Below are 24,375 nucleotides of genomic sequence, written 5' to 3'. Positions count from 1 at the left end.
TATAATGGCCATTCTACAAAATAGGTCCAAAGTCAAGAGTTGGAAACCTCTTGAAAAATGTATTTGTCTTTTTCCAAAAAAAGTATGACCACAAATTGTAGAATATCCAAGGTACACACCGTTCTGGTATTTGTGCAGTTAATTCTCATATTGTAATTTCAGAAAGTTTTGGAATATTTGTTCTTTCCCAGAAACACAGTAATAATAATTGATTTAGAAGGGTTATATATACCTATTAAAGTTTTGTTTACATCTTGTAAATATATATATTTTTTTGCTACATTAAAATACAAAATAATCAAATAATCAAATAAAATAGGCTAATATATAATTATTTAAAATATCAGCATACTGATATTTTAATTAATATTGTGGGTTTCAATAGATAATAGATCTTAGTAAACATCTCAGATTTGAATACTTAAATGATTTTTAAATAATTTTTTGTGGTAGTTCCGTAGAATGGCCCATAATGTTTTTTATTTCGAAAAACGACAGAAGAACAGATAAATCTTGCAGTCTTAACAAGGCTAGTGTAGGAGCGCCTCCAGGAGGAGACACACAACAGCTCAATGGGCCGCATCGCTATGAAGTCGATTACTTTTCCTGCTGTTGAATCGCTGGACCATTGATTGTTCATAGCTGATGCAACACTGTCGTTACAAAACAAAATATTTTAAAAAATAGCTTAATAATACATATTAAGTTAGGTATATCTAATATATTTCACTGTTATATCCAAATATTTTTGTAAACTCGTGTATAGAAATGAATAAAACTAAATTGTATTTATTTATATTTCTGGGCGACTTTTATTATGAAATACGTGATGAAATCTTTCAACAGGAAGAGCCTGTCACCGGCACACACGTTTCTCAGCCACCACTGGTGAGATTTAATGTGAATTTTTATGATATATCTAAGTTTTTGTCATCTATTATCACTGATATTGTATTAAGATAATATTACAATTTATACCGAGTTATTACCTGCTTTGTAGTATTTCTAGCACTCGTTGAAACTGATATGACAGCTCATTCTCAGCCGTTCATTCATAGCGCGCTTCATTTTTACTAAAGGCTATTTAACTGATACTTAAAAATAACAGTTTGACATGCTATATGGCTTCTACCAGAACTATAAATTGAGTGTATTTTAGTTTATGTAAATACAAGACTGTATTACCTAATTCGTACAGAAGCAGCAAACATCATGGGAGAGCAGCTGAGTCCTGATGAGAAGTTCAAGCTGATCACCAGAAACCTTCAGGTGAGAAACAACAGAAAAAAAAAAGATGTTAGGTCCCTGCTGAAAAAAAAAAAAAAAAACACTGGCTGGTCTTAGTTGGTTTAAGCTGGAAGTAGGTGGTTTTAGCTTGTCTCCCAGCCTGGCCAGACTGGGAAAGTGGTCAAAACCCATCTAAAACCAGTCTGCTGACCAGCTTAAACTAGGCTAGTTGACCAGCTAAAACCAGCCAACCAGCCTAGGCTGGTTTTAGGTGTTTTTTCTCACCAGGGGTGTGGCACAACATATTATTGTTTTGATGATATTCATTTAAAACGATTTCTGTTATTATTATTTTTTTTTTTACATTTTACACAATTTCAATACTGTTTCTTTCACTGCTGTTTTCTCAGGAGGTTCTTGGAGAGGAGAGGTTGAAGGAGATCCTGAAGGAAAGGGAAGTGAAGATCTACTGGGGAACAGCAACCACCGGCAAACCCCATGTCGCCTACTTTGTCCCCATGTCAAAGATCGCTGACTTCCTGAAGGCTGGCTGCGAGGTTTGTCTGTGGTGTTTTGTATTAGTTCTTACTTGCATGGACAATTAATCCAAGCATTGGTGTGTCTAACTATTGACATTTCTGTTCTGTAGGTGACCATCCTCTTTGCTGATCTCCATGCCTTTCTGGACAACATGAAGGCTCCCTGGGAGCTGCTGGAGCTCAGGGTGCAGTATTATGAGCAGGTCATTAAGGCCATGTTGGAGAGCATTGGAGTTCCCCTTGACAAACTCAAATTTGTAAAAGGCACAGACTTTCAGCTCAGCAGGTAGCCTCTCCTTTTTATTTAAATGTCGTAGCTGTGAATTCCAAGCAATTATGTTGGATGGTAGTTGACCAAGAACATAATTCATGTTTTTAAGATATGTTTTCAGACTTGTTTTTCTTTTCATGAATATAAAGAAGATGTTTGTGGTTATTCTTCAAGACGTAGGCAAATACTTTGTGTGTCTGATCTATTATAGAGAGTACACTCTGGATGTTTACCGACTCTCATCCATGGTTACTGAACATGATGCCAAGAAAGCAGGTGCTGAGGTGGTCAAACAGGTCGATCATCCTCTTCTGAGTGGCCTCCTGTATCCTGGACTACAGGTATGCAGATCATCTTCTGCTAACATTTTCCTGATGTTTGTGGTCTTCTAGAAGGGTCTGAATGCATTTGTTTTCAATAATAATGTGAACATGAAGTTTATTTTCAAAACCTGCCTATTTTTCCCCTGCTGGTGCGAAAGTCACTATACAACCCATTAAAAGATGCTGCTTTCTACACTACCCTTTTATTTTATTTTTTTAAAGAAATGAATACTTTGATTCAGCAAGGGTGCTTTGAGTTGATCAAAAGTGGCAGCAAATTTCTTTTACATTTATTTGAAAAAGTGTTTTTTCTTTTAAATATTCCACAAAAATATTTAGCAGCATGACTATTTTCAACATGATAATAAGAATAAGACTATAATAATAATATATTATAATAAGACTTGAGCAACAAATAAGCATGTAATTATTTCTGAATTATCATGTTAAAAAAAGAAAAGTAATTTTAAATTGTAGTAATGTCTGGCTATATTGTTGTTTTTGCTGTATTTAGAGACAAAAAAATTTGTTCACTCTAAACTGTCTGAATAATTTATTCTTTATTTAAAACTCTATTTTAATAAGACTGCATGATATCTTGGTTTGCTGCTTGTTCCAGACACTGTAACTAAAATGTAGACGCTGTGTTTTTCATTTCTATCAGGCACTGGATGAGGAGTACTTAAAAGTAGATGCTCAGTTCGGGGGTGTGGACCAAAGGAAGATCTTCACATTAGCAGAGAAGGTGCGTTTTTACATATTTCTTATTCCATATACCATTTTTAACGTAAAGGGATAGTTCACCCAAAAACAAAATTTCTGTCATTTAGTTACTCACCTTCATGTTGTTCCAAACATGTAAGACCTTTGTTAAGCTTCCTTTGATTAAATCTTTCTGACCCTACATAGACAGCAACACAACTGATAGGTTCAAGGCTCAGGAAGGTAGGAAGGACATAAAAAATAGAAAATGTGACAACTGTAATTTTATGAAGATATGGGGCTACTTTTTGTGAGTAAACAAAAATAATGTCTTTATTCAGCAATTCATTCTCTACGATTATTCTTCTACGCACATTCACAAGAGTATCAGGACAAGTGTGTGGTGCTGCTGATGCAGGAGTCGTAGACGTAGAACCTGAATCTGATACGCATTGTTTGCAAGCAGAGGAAGACACGCACAAGAAACAGTGACTGAAGATTTCGACAGAGAGGATGACTTGCAATTACCCAGCTTTACTTATTTGAGCCAGAATATATAGACGATGAACTAAGAGAGATGGACATTCTGAGTTAAAAAGCCAGCTTCTGTGTCAGCAGCACCACACAAATTTGTTGTGATGCTCTCGTGAACGTGCATCTGACGTGCGAAGACTGACATGGAAGAGACGAAATGGTTGAATAAAGTCATTATTTTTGTTTTCTTTGTGCACAAAAATTATTCTTGTAGCTTCATAAAATTAAGGTTGAACCACTGATGTCACATGGACTATTTTATCGATGTCCTTACTACCTTTCCGGGCCTTGAACGTGTTAGTTGTGTTGCTGTCTATGCAGGGTCAGAAAGCTCTCGGATTTCGTCAAAAATGACTTAATTTGTGTTCTGAAGATGGACAAAGGTCCTGTGGGTTTGGAACGATATGAGGGTAATTAATGACGGAATTTTTATTTTTGGGTGAACTATCCCTTTAATGTGCACCCATACAGTACTGTGTAGACGTCTTACAATAGATGCTAGAAGTTTTGTTATCCAAAACAAATGTTTCTGCGACGCATCAGATGTGTCAACAAGTGGACAGAATACGCCTTATTCAGCCCGCGGCCATTTTGAATCGAAAACGAGGCTGTGAGGGATAGCAGTCCAGCAGCGTCCACTATGGCGTATTGTTGCGTACCGGGATGTAGGTCGTTTAGTCGTAAAAATAAAGAGAATATTTCGTTTCACAAGTTTCCACAGGACAAAGGACTTCAGAAAACGTGGATTATTAAAGTTCGACGGGACATAGGACCTAACTTTCAGGTAACAATAGTGCATTTATTTAAGAAAATAACTCGATACTAGCCGGTTGGCTAATTTCTAATGTGAGCATGGTTATCTTCCTTTAAACTTTTACGCAGAGCTAAAATGTTATGTTTTACTACAACAACTAAACTAAATATCTTCATTTTGTATAGCTTACAAAGAACACAAGAGTGTGTTCCAAACATTTCAGTCAGGATTGTTTTTCAATAACACTGACTGGAATTAGGAAGCTTAAGGAGGGTTCAACTCCGTCTCTGTTTACCTGGACTCAAAGACCTCACGAAAGGAAAACCTTGCGATCGTAAATGAAAAAGATATATTTTTCAAATTATGTTATATAGGTTAAAATGCTTAATAATTTGTGTTAAGAGCCTGCAGCTAGGTCGTAAGCCTCTTTCAGACATTTATTGTGAAATTAAGATAAACATGTTAAGTCGTACAAAAAACAGTGGGTAGAAAGTTTATTTTTGTGCAAAGCGATCAAAAGATAACATTTATTTATTGTAATATATACAAAATAGGGACATTTAGTTTTAGTTGTTGTAGTAAAACAAAACAAAACATTTAGCTCTGTGTAAGCGTTTAAAGGAAGATAAACATGCTCACATTAGAAATTAGCAGTTAGCCAACAGGCTAGTTTCCACAGACATTTTCTTATATAAATGAAATATTGTTACCTGAAAGTTAGATCATATGTCCGTCAAACAATCCGCGTTTTCTGGAGCTCTTTATCCTGTGAGAAATTGTATAATGACGTCTTGCTTTTTATTTTTTACGGTTATGCGATCGGCATTTCCGTACACCACAGTGGACGCTGCTGGACTGCTATCCCCCACAGCCTCGTTTTCGATTCAAAATGGCCGCGGGCTGAATAAGGCGTATAACAGATGAATAAGGCTTTTTATCATAATACCGTACTGATTTGATGATACTGTGCTGCTTTTTTTTTAGAATTGTTGTTTTCTCTTCTTTTCCAGTACCTGCCCTCTCTTGGGTACACCAAACGTATCCACATGATGAACCCAATGGTGCCTGGACTGACCGGTGGCAAGATGAGCTCCTCTGAGGAGGTACGGTACCATCAACACCTTCAAAGATTTCAAGAATGCTGTAAGATAAAGATTTACAATCACTTTCTTTGATTCATGTCTTCAATAAATCCTATTGAATCTGCATTATAGTGGATTATACTGTTGTACTCCAGGTGTTGGGATCACACTTGTAGTTTGGTTCGTTTGGTTCATTTGGTCTGGACCAAAAAGGAAAATGATACATTTGGTCCTGGTCTGCTTACCGTTCACATTGGCATCTTTGACAGCAAACCTAAAGATAACAAACCTTAAGGCATAATAATGCGTTCACAACCTGATTGGTCGGTTTGAATGACATATATTTTGTGACGGAAATCACAGAACACTCTAAACAAAAGGAAAAGGTGTGTTCGACTTAAAGCAGCGCTGCTGGTGTATGACATCAAACTACCAATTCACTGATCAGTCTGCTTAGCACCGCTTGAGGTCGAATAAACCTAATGCCGTCTGCTGGACTAAGCGCGCTTATTGTTGCTCTTATTTGATTTTATTTTCACCACCTGGGAACTCACAAAGAGCTCATAAAAGGCACTTTACCTCCTCTTTGCTCTATGTTTGCCCTCTTAGAAGTATTTGGTCTGTGTTGCATTCATATTTCATTCAAACCGCAACAGTGTTAATTTGCAAGCGGGCACACCTTGTTTGGTGCGCACCAGGGTGCGGATGGCAGCGTTCACTCTAACTCAGATGAACCGCACTAACAGAGTAATTGCACCAGAGTTTGTTTTAATCAAACCAAACTTGACAAGTGTGAACACACACTAAGATTAATCATTCTTAAACTTTCATATTTCCTACAGGAATCCAAGATTGACCTGCTGGATAAGAACCAAGAGGTGAAGAAAAAGTTAAAGAAAGCCTTCTGTGAGCCTGGAAATGTAGAGAATAATGGAGTTCTGTCCTTTGTCAAACATGTGCTTTTTCCTTTGCACTCGGGTGAGCTCCGGCAAAACTAAAAATGATCAAATGTAAACATCTAGTTCAATCTTTAATAATATGTTCTGTTTTAGAGTTTGTGATTAAAAGAGATCCAAAGTTTGGAGGGGACAAAATCTACACAGACTATGAGGAAGTGGAGAAGGACTTTGCCGCAGAGGTATCTGAACAATACTTATATTTAAAGGGATGGTTCACACAAAAATGATTTTTTTGTCATTAATTACTCAACCATCATGTTGCTCTAAACCAGTAAGACCTTTGGTCATCTTCAGAACACAACTTAAGATATTTTTGATGAAATCCGAGAGCTTTCTGACCTTTCATAGACAGCACTGCAACTGACACGTTCAAGGCCCAGAAAGGTAATAAGGACCTTGTAAATAGTCCATATGACATGAGTGATTCAACTGTAGTGTTATGAAGCTACGAGAATACTTTTTGTGTGCAAAGAAACTATTAAAGTTGTTCACTTCCAAAACAAAAAATTACAGATAATGTAGCTTGTCATCCAAGATGTTCATGTCTTTCTTTCTTCAGTCGTAAAGAAATTGTTTTTTGAGGAAAACATTCCAGGATTTTTCTCCATATAATGGACTTCTATGGTGCCCCGAGTTTGAATTTTTGAAATGCAGTTTAAATGTGGCTTCCGATCCCAAATGTGGTTGTAAACGACCCCAGCCGAGGAAGAAGGGTCTTATCTAGCAAAACAATCGGTTATTAAAAAAAAAAAAAAATATATATATATATATATATAAAAACAATTTACTTTTTACCTCAAACGCTCGTCTTGTCTTGCTCTGCCTGAACTTTTTTTACGGTTCAAGACAGTTAGGATATGTCTAAAAAATCCCATCTTCTTTTCTCCCTTAACTTCATTAATCAAAATCATTTTAAAATCATCCTACATCGCTGTAAAAGTACTGACCCAGTGTTTGCAAAGTGAACATGCAAAGATGATCAAACACCCTTAACAAAAAAGGTAAACCGGCAATGTAGGACTGTTTTAAAGTTGAGGGAGAAAATAAGATGGGAGTTTTTTGCCATAACCTGTCTAACCTGTCTTGAACCAGTAAAACCAGAGTTCAGGCAGAGCAAGACAATACAAGCATTTAAAAGTTAAAAAGTATCTAAATTCGCTAGATAAGACCCTTCTTCCTCGGCTGGGATTGTTTACAACCGCTTTTGGGGTCGTTTGAAGCCGCATTTAAACTGCATTTTGGAAGTACAAATTCAGGGCACTATAGAAGTCCACTATATGGAGAAAAATCCTGAAATGTTTTCCTCAAAAAACATAATTTCTTTACGACTGAAAGAAAGACATGAACATCTTGGATGACAAGGGGGTGAGTACAAAGTGAACTTCTCCTTTAATTGATGACAGAATTTTCATGTTTGGATGAACTAAACCTTTAATGTACAAATCACATATGTTTACAGAAATTGAGTTGAGCATCATATGTTGACCTCTGCATTGCTTACCTGCAGCAAATCCATCCTGGTGACCTGAAGGCTTCAGTAGAGCTGGCTCTCAACAAACTGTTGGACCCCATTAGAAAGAAGTTTGAGACACCAGAGTTGAAGAAACTGACAGCATCAGCTTACCCAGAGCCCTCCAAAAACAGTGAGTGAAAATACACAAAACATTTTGAACATAATCGCTAATTGTGCGTTCACACCGCCGCCAGCGAGAGCGTCAAAGTGGCCGGAAGTCATTCATTTTCAATGTGAGCCGGTGGCGAGCTCCGGCGAGAAGTGGCGCGGCACGTTTTGGACGGTTTGGGCGTCGGGGACAGTTGAAGTCAGGTCAACTTTATGGTAATGAGCTATGACGCGGCTCGGCGGCAACCAATCGGAATGTAGAAGTTCACCGCTTGAGAGGTTTCCAAAGAATGCAGTCCTGTAAACGTTGGTTCTGGCCACATTAGTTCCCAAATTCATGTTAATGTTAATTAAAAACCAAGGCTAGTAAATGTCTCCTATTATGTTGAAATTAGACTAGCACTTAACCTTGAACGCAAACATGTAACTACAATTAAATTCAATTTCTTATTTTCACGTTTAAAATAATTATTGAGGTTAACTTACACCCTACTTGTGGTCAGTCTGCACAAGATTGACATGCTTGTTTGCTTTACGGCGGCTTTAAATACAAGACCAAGCGTTCGATCGTCAGAGCGTCAATGAATCTTTCAACAGCGTTGCTGGCAGGGCGGCCAGAGCGAATTTTGACGCTCTCGCCGGCGGCGGTGTGAACGCACAGTAACACTTATGAACCCATTCAACAGTGCTTGTTCAAGTTCTAGATTGAGTTTTAGTTAAAGGAAGAATTTGCACGTCCATTTACACACTTTTTGAACTGACTTTGCTTCACAGAAGGAGGGAAGGGCAACCCTAAACAAACCGCAGATGAGGAGGAGGTCATCCCATCCAGATTGGACATCAGAGTGGGCAAAGTCATCAGTGTAGAAAAGGTAGAGAAATCCAGCAATAATCTTACAATTTTTCTTGTAAGAGGATGTTTAAATAACTTTGTTTCTTGACCTGTTCTAGCATCCAGATGCAGACTCACTGTATTTAGAGAAGATTAATGTGGGTGAGGAACAGCCACGGACTGTAGTGAGTGGACTGGTGGCCTACATCTCCCAGGAACAGCTTCAGGACCGTCTTGTTGTGTTGTTATGCAACCTAAAGCCCCAGAAGATGAGGGGGATTGAATCCCAAGCCATGCTGCTCTGTGCTTCAATGTCAGTAGGACTGATATACCCTAATTCCTCCATTCAGCTGACTAAGTTCTTCTTGAATTAAAAATCATCTTGTCTTGATCTTTGGCCTTCAGTGAGGGAGAGCCCAGGAAAGTGGAGCCTTTGGATCCACCAGAAGGCTCAGCACCAGGAGACCGAGTTTTTGTAGAAGGATATGAATCAGGCAAACCAGACGATGAATTGAAACCAAAGAAAAAGGTGTTTGAGAAGTTGCAGGTATGTGAGTTTTATCTTTTCGTACTTAAACATGCATATTAAGGTATCATTGTGTCTCATTCTTGGTTGTATGTTTATGTCTGATCTCTTCAGGTGGATCTGAAGATCTCAGACGAGTGCGTTGCACGTTGGAAAGATCAAAATCTGATGACCAAACTTGGACAGATCACCTGTAAAACACTAAAGGGTGGAAATATTAGCTAGTTGTCTTCACCATTTCTCGTAGTCTTCAAAGATAGTGTTTCTTTGACAACCCAGAATCCCTGTGATAACTACACGGTGTCAGGTATTTCTCATCATAGCCATCCAAAAAACTGTTAACTGACTTTACTGGAGAACCAAAATGGCTTATAATGCCATTCTATAATTTATACTGTCTCATTCAGCCATGTCAACCTGTGAATTTAATCTAATAGCACATGATTACTGCAGCAGAATACATATGGGTATCTGTGCTTTACATTGCATGTATTGCTGTCCAGGATGTTTTACACATGAAGTACTGCAGTAAATAATGTCACGCTCATTTGTTTGAATAACAGATGAAAAATCTGTTATCCTCAAACTCAGGTCATCTTGTAGTGCCATGTCTGGAATTAGATCATTGCTTATAATGATCAGTCTCCAGTCTGACAATGTTCGAACTATTTAAATATCAGTTGAAACGGTGGACAGCCTATATACACAATAAACTGTTATGAATACATATTTTAGAATAAGTTGGCTTACTTCACAGATGGAATTTCATTTAATATATCTTTCAGAACTCATCTGTTGTTAATCAAATTCAATGAAATAAACAACAAACAACGATTCATGACCATTTCCTATATGTGTTGTTGGATATTTCAATATATGAATCTGACACTAAAAGTTTGGGAGCCTATTTTCAAAATTATGACCAAGAAGTATGAACCATAAGATTTAATGCTTGATTAAATAATATGGAATCTATGATTCAATAAATGTAGCACACTACCAGTCAAAAGTTTTTGATGTTTTTTTTTTTTTTTTTTTGAAGTCACTTTTGCTCACCAGGCCTGCATTTATTTGATCCAAAGTACAGCAAAAACAGTAAAAGTTTTAAATATTTTTACTATTTAAATTAACTTTTCTATTTAAACTTATTTTAAAATGTAATTTCCTGCGATTTCAAAGCTGAATTTTTTAGCATTATTACTTCAGTCACATGATCCTTCAGAAATCATTCCAATATTCTGATTTGCTGTTCAAAAAACTTTTATTATTATTATTATTATGTTGAAAACAGCTGAGTAGAATTTTTTAGATTTCTTTGATGAATAGAAATTTCAGAAGAACAGAATTTATCTGAAATAGAAATCTTTTGTAACATTATAAATGTCTTTATCAACACTTTTTGACAAAAATAAAAGTATTAATTTATATGATTTCTTTCCTTTTTGTAATAAATTACAAAATTGCTTTTGTAATAAATTACATTTTAAAATATATTCAAATAGAAGGCATTATTTTAAATAGTAAAAATATTTCACATTACTGCTTTTGCTGTATTTTGGAGCAAAAAAATGCAGGTCTGATGAGCAGAATAGACTTTAAAAAAACATTAAAAACCTTACAGTCCAAAAACTTTTGACGGTTAGTATATATGATGTTCCGTTGTATTGTATGGCTGTCAGTGATGTTGGAAAGCACCAGAAACTCAAAAACAGTCACAACAAGGTAATTCTATAAATATATTTAATGCATATTTATTTTTAAAACAGTGTAGTAATTCTGTTCACTCCTCCCTTGAAGTAAATAGCTACTAAAGTATTTGTGTATGTATATTTTTACAGCAATTTTAGAATGACCATCAGTCAATACTCTTACCTGTTTGCTGGTTTGAAAAGAAATGCAGCATTTAGCTTAAAAAGTGCTTTAATCTAATGAAAAGTAAATATGTAAAGGTTTTGTGTGTATATGTTTCAGCCATTGTCAGCATAACTGCAAAAAGGTAACAGATGGTTCTGTACATGTATAATTACACATTTGCTAAAAGCAAATTCTGAAAGTTGATTGCAGTAGCACTAAAACTTTCAAAACTGTTAGTAGAATCGACTTCTTTCATTAAAAGCTAGTACTCAATCTATGTGCTTGGACATATTTGGATATGTCAGAAAAATTACAACAGGTTTTGACTTTATTTGCGCCAAGCAGTGATTACTACCACTAGTGACCACTAGATGTCAGTTCAATCTTGCAGTCATTAGCTTTCAATAGTCCACAATAAACTAAAAGTGACTTCTCCCAGAGCAGACAAACTCATTTAGAAAAATACTTGGAAGCTGTAATAAAGCTGTTGTATAAAACAGATTGGGAAAAAGCTTTTTGCATACATCTGAAGGCCATTTCTCCAGGCTAAGGCTTTTAAGACAGTTGTGGTATCCATGGATCCTTGAATAAGATCATTCTTGAGCTTTCATCACTTGCTTTGTCCTCTTGTCCAATCAACAGTCCAATCAAAACTCAACTCATCCGTCGTAACTCTTCAACATGCTGTCTCTGTACTTCCTGAAAAATAAATATCATGATCATTCGTATGGTTTCATCGTTATTTAATGGACAAACTAAAATAACCCATAAATGCTTCCTTACTTTGCTTCTGGCTTCCTAATGATTGTGCTCGCTGACCAGCAGGATGCACTTGATCACTTTGCCCATTAACTTCAACCCTTGTTATTTGTTTATGCGTCAAGATCTCAGTCTTATCCGGTGTTGCGTTCTCTATCTTGTTGGGAGGATTTGTTGCATGCACTGGTTTCTTAGCAACAGGTGGCGGCACCTTAATTGGCTTTTTTGTTCCATTTGTAATCATTGTCTTGGCTTGGTCGGAAACCTGCATTATCTCAGCTGCAAGACTTTGCTTGAGGCTTGCTTGGACCTCAGCAGAACTAGGTGTTTCGATGACAACTTTCCTTGTGCTTTTGGAGAAGATAAAACTGGCTGTAGATGCAGGGGACTTAAGTAAGTCACAGCCAGGGGATGGCACCGGTGAACTAGCACTATTAATTGAGGATAAGCGTAGATTGGGTACCGCAGGTACTCCATTGGAGGACATCGCACTGGTCTTCATACGTATGGCCTCTTGAAGACGCATGGATGGGACTGTGGCAGGAGCAGGAGATGACTTAGCAGGTGAGTTGGACTTTAAGCTCAAGGATTTGCGAATAGGCTTTTGTGGAGTTGCTTGATTAGCAATACTGTGATCGTCATTTGTTGTGGCCTCAGTACTTGGTGCACTCTCAACTTGATCTTCACCTACATTTACAGATCTCAGTCGCACCATCTGAAGCAAGGAAGGTGTGACAAGAGGAATGTTTGCATCCTCCTTTGGGATAGGTGTGCTTTTGTGACGACAAAGCAGTTCTTTGCTCCGGCTGTCTTTGTTTGCGAGACTCAGTTGCCTTCGGAAGTTAACGGTGGATTGGTCTTCCACTGGAAGAGGAGGTGCAAGCGGCACGTTAGTGGAATCTCCTTGGGTATCGAGTGATGTTTGCTCTGAATCTTGTGCTGTCCTTTCCTCCCCTTGTACAAGTTCTTCTGGTAAAAGAGAGGATGTTTTAGGGGGGGCTATGGTTGTGTTTTCCATGCCACCTTCGTCCACAGAGGAGTGTGAGATGTTGTTACAAGATTTATCTTGTTGCCTGTCCTCCATATCATTTTGGACAGTTCTTGTTGGCAGAATGGTACATATCTTGGAGTCTTGGTTTGGACTGCAGGCCACATCTGAGACATCAGATGACCTCAATTCTCTATTGTCTTGCTGTTCACATGACTCTTCATGGCAACTGGCAGGTTCATGGATGAACGAAGGAGGAGGTGGAGGGAAGTCAAGTTCATCTTGTTCCTCAAACATCAAGTCAGTTGACTCTTCCATTGGAGGCGGTGGTGGAGGCCAAGAAGACTCCAGGAGAGACACCGGTTCCTCTGTTTCTTGCTTCCGTTCTTCTTTATCAGAAGGTGGTGTAGACACTGAGGCGGCTGATGTCTTTTTAATAGGTGGTGGTGGAGGTTGGTGTTCTGGAGGTGGAGAAGGAGGGGGAGAAATGCCATTGACCTCCGGTACTTCTATGCTGAGAGTTTGCAATTGTTTATGATTGGGAACATCCTTAACAATGCAGTTTCCTTCGTTCTCCTCACTAGTTTTGTCATTCTTTGGGGTGCACGTTGTGCTCACAATTTCATGATTTGTTTTGACTTCACAGTTTGTTTGTGACAGCATACTTTGATCAACTTTGATAGTTGGTACCTTTGTTGTAGGGGGTACTTCGCTTCCTTTGTCCTTCTGGTCCTCTACAGTTCTCTGATCTTGTGTATGAATATTCTGGTTGACCTCTAGTTCATTTAGATCATTGTGTAATTTTGAGCTTCCACTCTGCCTCAAATCTGGAACGACTGTTATCATTTGTTCATGCACTTGTGGTGACACATTTTGTTCTTTTACAGCTACTTTGTTCTCCAGTTGAGTCCCTGATTTCATTTCTTCTGTTGTCTGTGTCTTTGGGATAATTTGCTCACTGATTTGTATTGAATTTGTGTTTTGATTTTTACCTATTAATGAGTCTTTTTGCTGTTTTTGAAGCTGATGTAACCTATTGGGGTTCGGACCTGGACCACATAATAGTTCAAGTGTGTGTTTATTGTGAACCCAGGTTTCAGGCGGTGGGGCAGTTGGGGCTTTCACCTTGGGTGGAGGGGGAATGTTGAACAGTTCCTTTAGGGCAACAGTTTGGTGAGTCGGTGTCACCTTGTTTTTCACTGTTGTAACAGGTGGGGAGCACTTTAATGGCTCTGACGGAGTGGTGTTGGTTTGAATGTCATGATGTGCCGTGTCTGATGTGACCGAAGATAGAGATGTCATTGATGAAGAGACTGAAACCACCGATGAGGTCCGTACACCTGTTCTCTCTGGCTTTGAAGGCTTAACTCTTCTCTTTCCAGGTGAGGAGGGACTGACCTCTTTAGGGGAATGCGTAGGTGTCCCACTTTGGCTTGAGTATCCACTCGAAGGAGACAAAGTCCTATCAAATTTGTTTTCACAAGACTCTTCTCCAGTTTTCTGTGGGGATGTGTGACCTGATCCAATGTGACTTCCAGTAAAAGCTGGATCAGGACTAAGTGGGCTAGATTTCACAGTCAACTGGAAATCTCTTGAAGAATGGACAGAACCCTTCTCATTATTGGTGGAGCGATGGTCTTTTGCACCGCTAAGATCTCTACCTGTTTGCCCATCGGTTGCTGCTATATCTACCAGTTCCCTTGATCTCTGCTTCCCTTGAAGTTTTTCATGATGCAGGGAATAGGTTCTCTGAGGTGGTGCTGGTGGCAATTTTGTCTTCATTACAGAAACACTACGAGAGAATGAATTGCTGTTTCTGACATTTTCTCCAACTTCACCCATCTCCCTGTGGTCCAGTCTATGATTTGTACCATTACTGTTAGAGCTTTTACAGCTGCTTGAGCTTGTAATGCTTACGTCCTTTGGGATTAAATCTGAAACGTCTTTGGTGGTCTCAGCAACAAATGTTGGTAGACACTTTGCTTTTAAAGAAACTGTGGAGGAGTTAGAGACGATTGTCTCAGATGATTGTGAAGGGCTCCTGTTGGGGCTAGTGGTAGTCGTATCTTGATTTGTGCCACCTCCCGATCGTGAAGAAGCTGGACTAGCTGATGCTAAACTACTCTTGCTAACTGTACTTGTACTGCGCCGGCTGTGATCGTGATTAATTTCAATGATGTCTATTGCAGCTGGCAGGACCGCGTTTGGAATAATCTTAGATAAATAAGTTGCCTGTGGTGATATAGACATGACGGGACCTTGAGGCTCCTGCAAGAAAGAGGAAGTGGTCATCCCTGGCACAGCAAGAGACTTTGGCCTCTGTGTAGGACATGCTCCTATGCCAAGCTTTCGGTTTAACTCATCTTGGTAGACAGAATGGATGTGGTTTATTAGAAACTCCTCATCTCTTGATGTCTCAAGAGCCTCAATGTTCTGCAGGTGTACTCGAGCCCCTTCGTGATTTACTGTATGGAGCTCTCCATCAATTGTTGGAATGACAACTCTGCCAGAGGATTCATCTTCACTGTCATGTTCTCCATTTGTACGCTGCTGCAGTGTGGTTCCTCTTGCCATATCTTTAAAAGTAATAAAACAAAGTAATGTCATTCTTCTGTTTTAAGCAGAACAGTTTGCGTAATCTCATATGCTTGTCAAATATGCTGTTTTAAGTTATGCCATGCTCCATATATATATATATATATATATATATATATATATATATATATATATATATATATTTATTAGGGCCCGAGCCCAGAATGGGCGAAGGCCCTATTGTTTTTCTAAGGATTATTATTATTATTATTAGGGCCCGAGCCCAAAAGGGCGAAGGCCCTATTGTTTTTCTAAGGATTATTAGGGCCCGAGCCCAAAAGGGCGAAGGCCCTATTGTTCTTCTAAGGGTTATTATTATTTTTTTTTTTTTTTTTTTTATTTTTTTCAACCTTCCGGGCACTTTTGGGGGCCTTAACATACTCAAAAACTCTTGAAAATTTGCACACACGTCGGAATCTGCGGCCATCAGGACGCCAAAGAGGCTGGGACCCGGGCGTGGTTCAGGGCCTCTACAGCGCCCCCTGGAACACAGTTTGAAAACTTGATGTACTGCGCACACATACTTGCATGTATTGATATGAAACTCGGTACACATATAGATCTCACTGAGCCAAACAACTTTTGTACTCTATGTCATGGGCTCCACGCAACAGGAAGTGAGATATTTAGGGCTGTTTAAAAAGTGCATGCTCTGGAATTTAACGTACTCCTCCCAGGAATTCCATGGGATTGTCACCAAACTCGGTCAGCATGATCTCAAGACATTGGGGACGCTAAATTGCGAGGAGATTTTTGATATCTCGAACGGTTTGGCCGTGGCAAGGCGACAAAGTTATGGCGAGAAATGAGAAACAGGAAGTGTCTAATAACTGTTGACCACATTGCCTGATTCTGATGAAACTTCACCAGTTTGTTCGTTGTATGATGCCGATTCCATAAATGTGACTATTATGAGTCAAAGTTATAGCGCCACCAACTGGCAGTAGGAAGTGTGTCATTTTCAAAATGCTTTGATATCAGCCTCTTAATTTTACTCGATTTTCTTTAAACTTCATCAAAATCATGTCAAAACACGGCCGATAAGAATATGTAAAGGGGTCGATGATAAATCTAATGCTGTTGCCATGGCAACATGTCAAACTTTAAAATTAGATTCCTGTCTTTTCGAGGCAGTTAACATGCTTAGAATTTCATGAAACTCAACACACACATCATTATTTATGATAGTTAGACACTGGCAAAAGGTCAAAAATGGGCGTGGAGCAGGCACTCTATAGCGCCATCTTTTGACAAAAGTTGGGGGGTTAGTTTTTCCTACAGTCACTAAACTCTGTACATATATTAATCTCATCAATTTGGACAACTTTCTAAATCAAACTCATTAGCTAAGACCAACAGGAAGCCGGCTATTTTGATTTGAATGTGGATTTTTGGAAAAATCAGGCTGTAAACAAATGCACACTACTTCTAAGAACAACCAGCTGTTCACACCAAACTTTTTTAACATGAAGAGAATATTCTGAAGATGTTAAATTGCGACCGGATTTTGGATATCTTGAACGGTGTGGACGTGGTGATTTTTTAAAGATATAGTAAAAAATATTTTTATATCTTTAAAGTGCAGCATCCAAACTCTTTAAAACTTTTTTCACACAGAGATCTAATCATTCTGAGCAAGTGCTGGAAATAAAAAATGTATACAAGCTTCTATGAATTAAAGAAAATTTAAAAAAGAACTCAGAAACCGGCTGTCACTCTGGTGAATGTCTCTACAGTATGTGTGTGCGTTCAGTCAGGCACAGAGAAGCTCATTATTGCAGGGGGGAGGGGTGAGAGGCAGAGAGGGTGACAGAGTAGAGAGCCATCCTACAGACCATCTTTGAACAAAATGCACATACTGTATGTAGTGTAATTACATAAATATGTCTGATCTTTGAGAGTCTGATATTTTGAGAAAATATAAAGGGTCACTAAGTCTTTCATTGTTCATTTTTTGCAGTTGTTGTTTTTTATTTATTTTTTACTTAACTGTACCATGAACTTGTCCTATTCAGTCACATAGCAAAAGATTTTAAAAAATACAACTTTTTAGCATGATCAATTTATCTTCATTGATAGACAATATTTACATAGTGTTATTTATTGAATATAAAATCATAATAATAAAAAATTAAGACAAACTTTGACAACAAAACAAACGTTACTGTTATCTCTTCAAAACATCTGAAAACCATAATTTTAAGATCAGTTATATATATGTATCACCCCGTTAAAATACTCAACTTGATTTTTAAAGATATTTTGAAAGAATGAAGCGTTTATAGAGCACTTTATTGTGTATTGCTGTACACCCACATGAACTGTGTTCATGTTCATGTTAATTCACAGTACATAAACTTTATATGAATACTTTTTTTAGCTTAATATTAATTAACATTAATAAATGCTATTTATTTATTGGTCATGTTAACTGATATAGTTAATTTTAACAAATGAAACTGGATGGCAACATTTTATATTTTGTGTGTATGTGTCTGTGTGTTGATTTTAAAGTGTAACCCTTTCAATTCTGTAAACTTAAAATCCAAACTAGCAGATGGTTACTGTGAATGCATGTGCCAACTGGGCACCGTCTTCCTTATTGATTCTTAGTTATGACAACAATTGATTTTATACAAAAATATATTATACAAAAATTGTACAGATAGGTAACAATGACATTTAAGCAGAAGTGGTGGATATAAAGGAAGCAATAATAACATTTTGCTATCATCATGAATTACATGTTCTTATTTGTAGCATACTGGTTCACAGTTGGCATCTATCTGAAGTCCTTGCATTGATTGCATTTAATTAAATCAACATTATATTTGGTCAGTCTGATCTTGAGGCCTTAGAGATGTTAAATTGTGAAGATCTTGAGTTTTCATTAAAGGGCATGTCCGTGGTGGCCTGACAAATTTTGATGTTTCTGCATAGACATAGAAGTGGTTATAACTTAGCCTGAAAATGTCTGATCTGCCACAAAATTCACAGGTTTGGTAAGAGTCCTGGCCTGAAGACACCTAAAGACCAATATTCAGATATTATCATAGCGCCACCTGTTGGCAGCAGGATATCTCATATATTTCACTAACTCAAACACACCAAGGTCAATCTGCACCAAACTTCATATGTTTGATAATAGTGCTGGCCTGAACACATCTACATGTCAATAATCAGTTATAGGCATAGCGCCACCAGCTGGCAGCAGCAATTTTGGCACATTTAAATGACTTATGACATATTTTTTCTATATTTACTGTATTAAAAGCATACTGCCCACCGATTGCTGTTTTCCTGAAGCCACCGGTCGGCGGTGAGCCCGGGTGCGAGGGCCCGTTCATCGCTGCTCGCAGCTTTAATTATTATTATTATTATTATTATTTCATCAATGTTTTGGGTAATTTCGGGGCCCTTAACATACACGAAAACTCTTGAAACTTTGCACACACATTGGAACCTGCGGCCATCAGGGCCGGACAGACTTTGACATGGGGGGGTCACCTGGGGGGGGCATGGCACAGCGTTAAAAATTGCGACTTTTGAAGGGCTCTGGAACGCACAACGGTTGACCTACAGTCACCAAAATTCATACACATATAGACCTCATCGGGCCGAACAAATTTCACACTCATAGTCCGTGCTTCGCCAAACAGGAAGTCGGCTATTCAGGGATGTCTAAAAAGTGCATGCAATGGAATTTGAAATACTCCTACTAGGCCTTTCCACCGATGGCCACCAAACTCGGTCAGCATGATCTCAAGACATTGGGGACGCAAAATTGCCAGGGGATTTTTGATATCTCGAACGGTTTGACCGTGACGGGGCGACAAATTTATGGCGAGAAATGAGAAACAGGAAGTGCCTAATAACTTTGACATACTTTGTCTGATTTTGACCAAACTTCAGCAGTTTGTTCATCGTCTGATGCCGATCACAGAGATGTGACTATTATGAGTCAAAGTTATAGCGCCACCAACTGGCAGCAGAAAGCGTGACGTTTTTGAAACGCTTTAAACTCAGCCTCTTAATTTTACTCAATTTGCTTCAAACTTCATCCCAATAATGTCAAAACACGACCGATAAGAATCTGTGAAGGGCGTTATCCATAACTTTTATCATGTTGCCATGGCAACGTGTCAAACTTTAACTTTAGTTTTTTGTGTTTTTGAGCCACTTAAAATGCTTAGAATTTCATGAAACTCAACACACACATCTGTATTAATGACAGTTAAACACTGATAAAAGCCCATAAATGGGCGTGGAGCAGGCGCTCCATAGCGCCACCTTTTGACCAAAGTTGGGGGGTTACTTTGTCCTACAGTCACCAAACTCGGTACATATATTGGACTCATCAAGCCGGACAACTTTCTAATTTACACCCATTAGCTACGACCAACAGGAAGTCAGCTATTTTTATTTAAATATGGATTTTTGGAAAAATCAAGCTGTGGAATTTGAAATACTCCTTCTAGACCTTTCCACCGATGGCCACCAAACTCGGTCAGCATGATCTCAAGATATTGGGAATGCAAAATTGCCAGGGGATTTTTGGTATCTCGAACGGTTTGGCCGTGGGAGGGCGACAAATTATGGCGAGAAATGAGAAACAGGAAATGTCTAATAATTTTGACACACTTTATCTGATTTTGACCAAACTTAAGCAGTTTGTTCGTCGTATGATACCGATCACAGAGATGTGACTATTATGAGTCAAAGTTATAGCGCCACCAACTGGCAGCAGGAAGTGTGTTGCTTGCAAAACGCTTTTAAATCAACCTCTTAATTTTACTCAATTTGCTTCAAACTTCATCAGAATAATATCAAAACACGGCCGATGAGAATCTGTGAAGGGGTCCTTGATACATCAAATGCTGTTGCCATGGCAACATGTCAAACTTTAACATTTGTTTCCTGTGTTTTTAAATATAGCTGTGAATAAATTCATATCACTCATAGCAGAATCAGACAGTTCACACCAAACTTTGTCAACATGATGCCAAGATACTGAAGAAGTTAAATTGTGAACGGCTTTGGGACATCTTGAACGGTGTCAAGAGTTATTGTCATATATCTTTAAATTGCATTATTCTAACTCATCAAAACTTTTTACATATAAAGAACAAGAAATTCTTAGGAAATACGTGTAGTTTCAAAATGTTATCATGCTCAGAGGCCCCAAAAACATTAAAAGTGTCACATAAATTTGTCAGATTAAAGCTCTAATACCAGGGATGAACACTAGAGGTCCTCATAAGATAAGGAATCGTTTGACCTCTAATGCTATTTAGCTCATTCTCAGTGTATAAGAATGAAAATAATCCATAGAATCAGTTGATATAGACTGTACTGTCAGTGTACTTTTACATAATTATTTTGTATAGGTGCTTAAAGAGCATTAAAATCTTTTTTAAATCTTTTAAGGAAAAATTATATGATTTATATACATATATACAATCTCACTGATAGAATAAAAAAATCTTATAAGTATGACACTATACTGCTCAGTTCACTTAATTAGAATGAGAAACAAATACATCAACTAAGTTAATATGTATTTATTTTTAATATATTTGTTTATAATTATTTCACAGATGCTTATAGATCATTAAAATAATATTTAAAAATGGATGTAGATCATAAAACATGGTAACTATTTAAAATAGGGTCTCTTTTGTTAACATTGGTTAATGAACTAACACACGAACGAACAACGAACAATATATTTGTACTCGATTTTCTTCAAACTTCATCAGAATGATGTAAAAACACGGCCGATGAGAGTCTGTAAAGGCGTCCCTGATGCATCAAATGCTGTTGCCATGGCAAATAAATAAAAATACAAAATACATTCAAATATTTGTTTCCTGTGTTTTTGAGGCAGATAGCGTGCCTAGAATTTTATTTTCCATTTTCAATTTTCAATGATTTATTATATATTTAAAGTGCAGCATCCTAACTCTTTGAAACTTTTTTCATACAAATAACTATTCATTCTGATTAAACACAGTTCATTTCATAATTATACAAAACTCCACGAATGAAAGAAAATTAAAAAACAAATCTGATCTCACTCTGCTCTGCACTCTATGTGTGTTTGTGTGGTAAGTGGCTGAGTGTAAGGAGGTGGGATGGGTGGTAAGAGAAAGAGTCAGACAGGAGGAGAGACAGTTAGGGTTAGTCCAAAGGGTTATTGTGAATGCATGTGCCAACTGGGCACCGTTTTCCTGATGCTATCGTGATGGCGACTGCCAGACGGCGAGGGCCCGGTCAACGCTGCTTGCAGCTTTAATTATTATTATTTCATCAATGTTTTGGGGGATTTCGGGGCCCTTAACATACACGAAAACTCTTGAAACTTTGCACACGCATTGGAACCTGCGGCCATCAGGCCCGCACAAACTTTGACATGGGGGGGTCACCTGGGGGGGGCGTGGCACAGCGTTAAAAATTGCAACTTTTGAGGGACTCTGGAGCACACACCGGTTGACCTATATTTATCAAAATTCATACACATATAGACCTCATCGGGCTGAACAACTCTAATGCTCAAAGTCCGTGCTTCGCCCAACAGGAAGTCAGCTATTCAGGGATGTCTAAAAAGCGCATGCAATGGAATTTGAAATACTCCTCTAAGGCCTTTCCACCGATGGCCTCCAAACTCGGTCAGCATGATCTCAAGACATTGGGGAAGCAAAATTGCCAGGGGAATTTTGATATTTCAAACGGTTTGGCCGTGGCGGGGTGACAAAATTATGGCGAGAAATGAGAAACAGGAAGTGTCTAATAACTTTAACACACTTTGTCTGATTTTGACCAAACTTCAGCAGTTTGTTTATCGTCTGATGCCAGTCACAGAGATGTGACTATTATGAGTCAAAGTTATAGCGCCACCAACTGGCAGCAGAAAGCACAACGTTTTCTAAATGCTTTTAAATCAGCCTCTTAATTTTACTCAATTTGCTTCAAACTTCATCCCAATAATGTCGAAACATGGCCGATGAGAATCTGTGAAGGGCATTATCGATAAATTTTATCATGTTGACATGGCAATGTGTCAAACTTTAACTTTAGTTTTTTGTGTTTTCGAGCCACTTAAAATACTTGGAATTTCATGAAACTCAACACACACATCTGTATTAATGATATTTAGACACTGATAAAAGCCCATAAATGGGCGTGGAGGAGGCACTCTATAGCGCCACCTTTTGACAAAAGTTGGGGGTTTAGTTTTGCCTACAGTCACCAAACTTGGTACGTATATTGCTCTCATCAATCCGGACGACTTTCTAATTAACACTCATTAGCTATAATAAACAGGAAGTTGGCTATTTTTATTTGAATGTGGATTTTTGGAAAAATCAGGCTGAAAATAAAATCATACTAAACAAAGCAGAAACAAGAAGTTCACACCAAACTTTGTCAACATGATAAGAATATACTCAAAATGCTAAATTGTAAACGGATTTGGGATATCTTGAACGGTGTTGATGTGGTGATTTTTTAAAGTCACAGTAAAAAAGTAGCATTAATTTTCACATATCTTTAAAGTGCCTAATACTAACTATTCAAAACTTTGTATATATGAAGAACAAATCATTCTTAGAAAATACGCTTGGTATCAAAATTTGATCATGCTCAGAGGCCCCAAAAACATTAAAAGTATCCAGAAGTGAAAGAGAGAAATGAAAACTGTAATACAAGGGATGAACACCAGAGGTCCTCGTATGATAAGGAATATTTTTACCTCTAAAGCTATTCTGCTCATTCATAATGTACAACAAAGAAACGAATGCATAGATTCATTTGCAGTTGTTATGTACTGTACTTTTAGAATACTTTTAAATAATTTTTAAATAAACACTAAAAAGCATTATTTTATTTTTTTATGAAAAATTATGAAATGTTTTGTTTGTCTCACTGATTTGGTAACACTTTCTATGAAGCCTCTATTATAAGGGTATTTCTAAGGCATTATAATGAACGCATAATGCATTATAAAAAACATATGATATTATATATTATATCATCCAATGAATATTCATAACAACAAATAACATACATTATAATACTTAAATATTAGAGGTTATAACTTTTAAGATTATGATTTATAACACACAATAGACACCATATTAAATCTACTTCATTTGTAATGGACTATATCATATTAGATTTATTTTTTACATTATATTCTATTCTATTGACTATAAGCAACTAACTCTCACCAACTAACACTCCTTACAGTGTAGACTTAGGTTAATGTTAGGCTAAGTAGAAGGTTCATGTTCTTGCAAAGTTACTTATAATCAGTTTTTCTTTTGGGGAACTGTCAAAATACAGTGTTAGCACATATTTAGCACACTACTAATAATAATTACTGCTAGCTGACATGCAGTTGCAGAGTTACTTATAAAAAGCTGTCTAACGGGTACCATCAAAATAATTAAACTTATCATATTATACATTCATCTGATCTGATACCTGATCTTATGGCTATTTGAGAATTATTATTATTATTACTTATAAGTGATCTTTGTATGCTTTAAGTAAAGTGACATCAGTAAGATGGCAAAATATGAGACTTATACATTATAACTATGAGGAGGTAATCATACTCATAAAAGCTATAATAAAAAAGTAAAAATTCTAATACATTAAAACTGTTCTTATGAATGCTCATGAGATTATACAACATATTATAAGGTTTTTTATAATGTATTATGCATTCCTTATAATGCCTTAAAATGTATTATAAATACATGAACCCACAAATATTTTTAACAAATATAAATAAATGTACTAATGT

At 37.4% G+C, this 24,375-nt stretch overlaps 2 protein-coding genes across 4 annotated transcripts in view; one reads left to right on the top strand and one right to left on the bottom strand.

Moving 5' to 3' along the window:
* The first annotated feature begins 819 nt into the window (after positions 1-819).
* yars1 (tyrosyl-tRNA synthetase 1) lies at positions 820-10,204 on the top strand. The gene is made up of 14 exons (XM_073822100.1): positions 820-888; positions 1,199-1,269; positions 1,638-1,784; positions 1,877-2,052; positions 2,249-2,378; positions 3,025-3,105; positions 5,361-5,453; positions 6,275-6,410; positions 6,485-6,570; positions 7,899-8,034; positions 8,787-8,884; positions 8,964-9,157; positions 9,250-9,391; positions 9,485-10,204. Exons 2-14 carry the CDS (start codon positions 1,213-1,215, stop codon positions 9,593-9,595), a joined length of 1,587 nt encoding a protein of 528 aa, XP_073678201.1. The 5' UTR covers positions 820-888; positions 1,199-1,212; the 3' UTR covers positions 9,596-10,204.
* An 889-nt stretch (positions 10,205-11,093) lies between these two features.
* The window catches only part of nhsl3 (NHS like 3), a 70,964-nt gene continuing 57,682 nt past the window's right edge, over positions 11,094-24,375 (bottom strand). For all 3 annotated transcript variants that reach the window (XM_073822061.1, XM_073822062.1, XM_073822063.1), the window contains 2 exons: positions 12,008-15,547; positions 11,094-11,923 (listed from right to left, as the gene is read on the bottom strand). In XM_073822061.1, coding sequence (XP_073678162.1) covers positions 11,901-11,923; positions 12,008-15,547 — 3,563 coding nt within the window. In that variant the 3' untranslated portion in view covers positions 11,094-11,900. The remainder of the gene's footprint in view (positions 11,924-12,007; positions 15,548-24,375) is intronic.

The sequence above is a fragment of the Garra rufa genome, chromosome 17, assembly GCF_049309525.1.
Source record: "Garra rufa chromosome 17, GarRuf1.0, whole genome shotgun sequence".
Lineage (NCBI taxonomy): Eukaryota > Metazoa > Chordata > Actinopteri > Cypriniformes > Cyprinidae > Garra > Garra rufa.
Note: the sequence above shows the minus strand (reverse complement) of the source record. Positions and strands in the feature narration are given on the sequence as shown.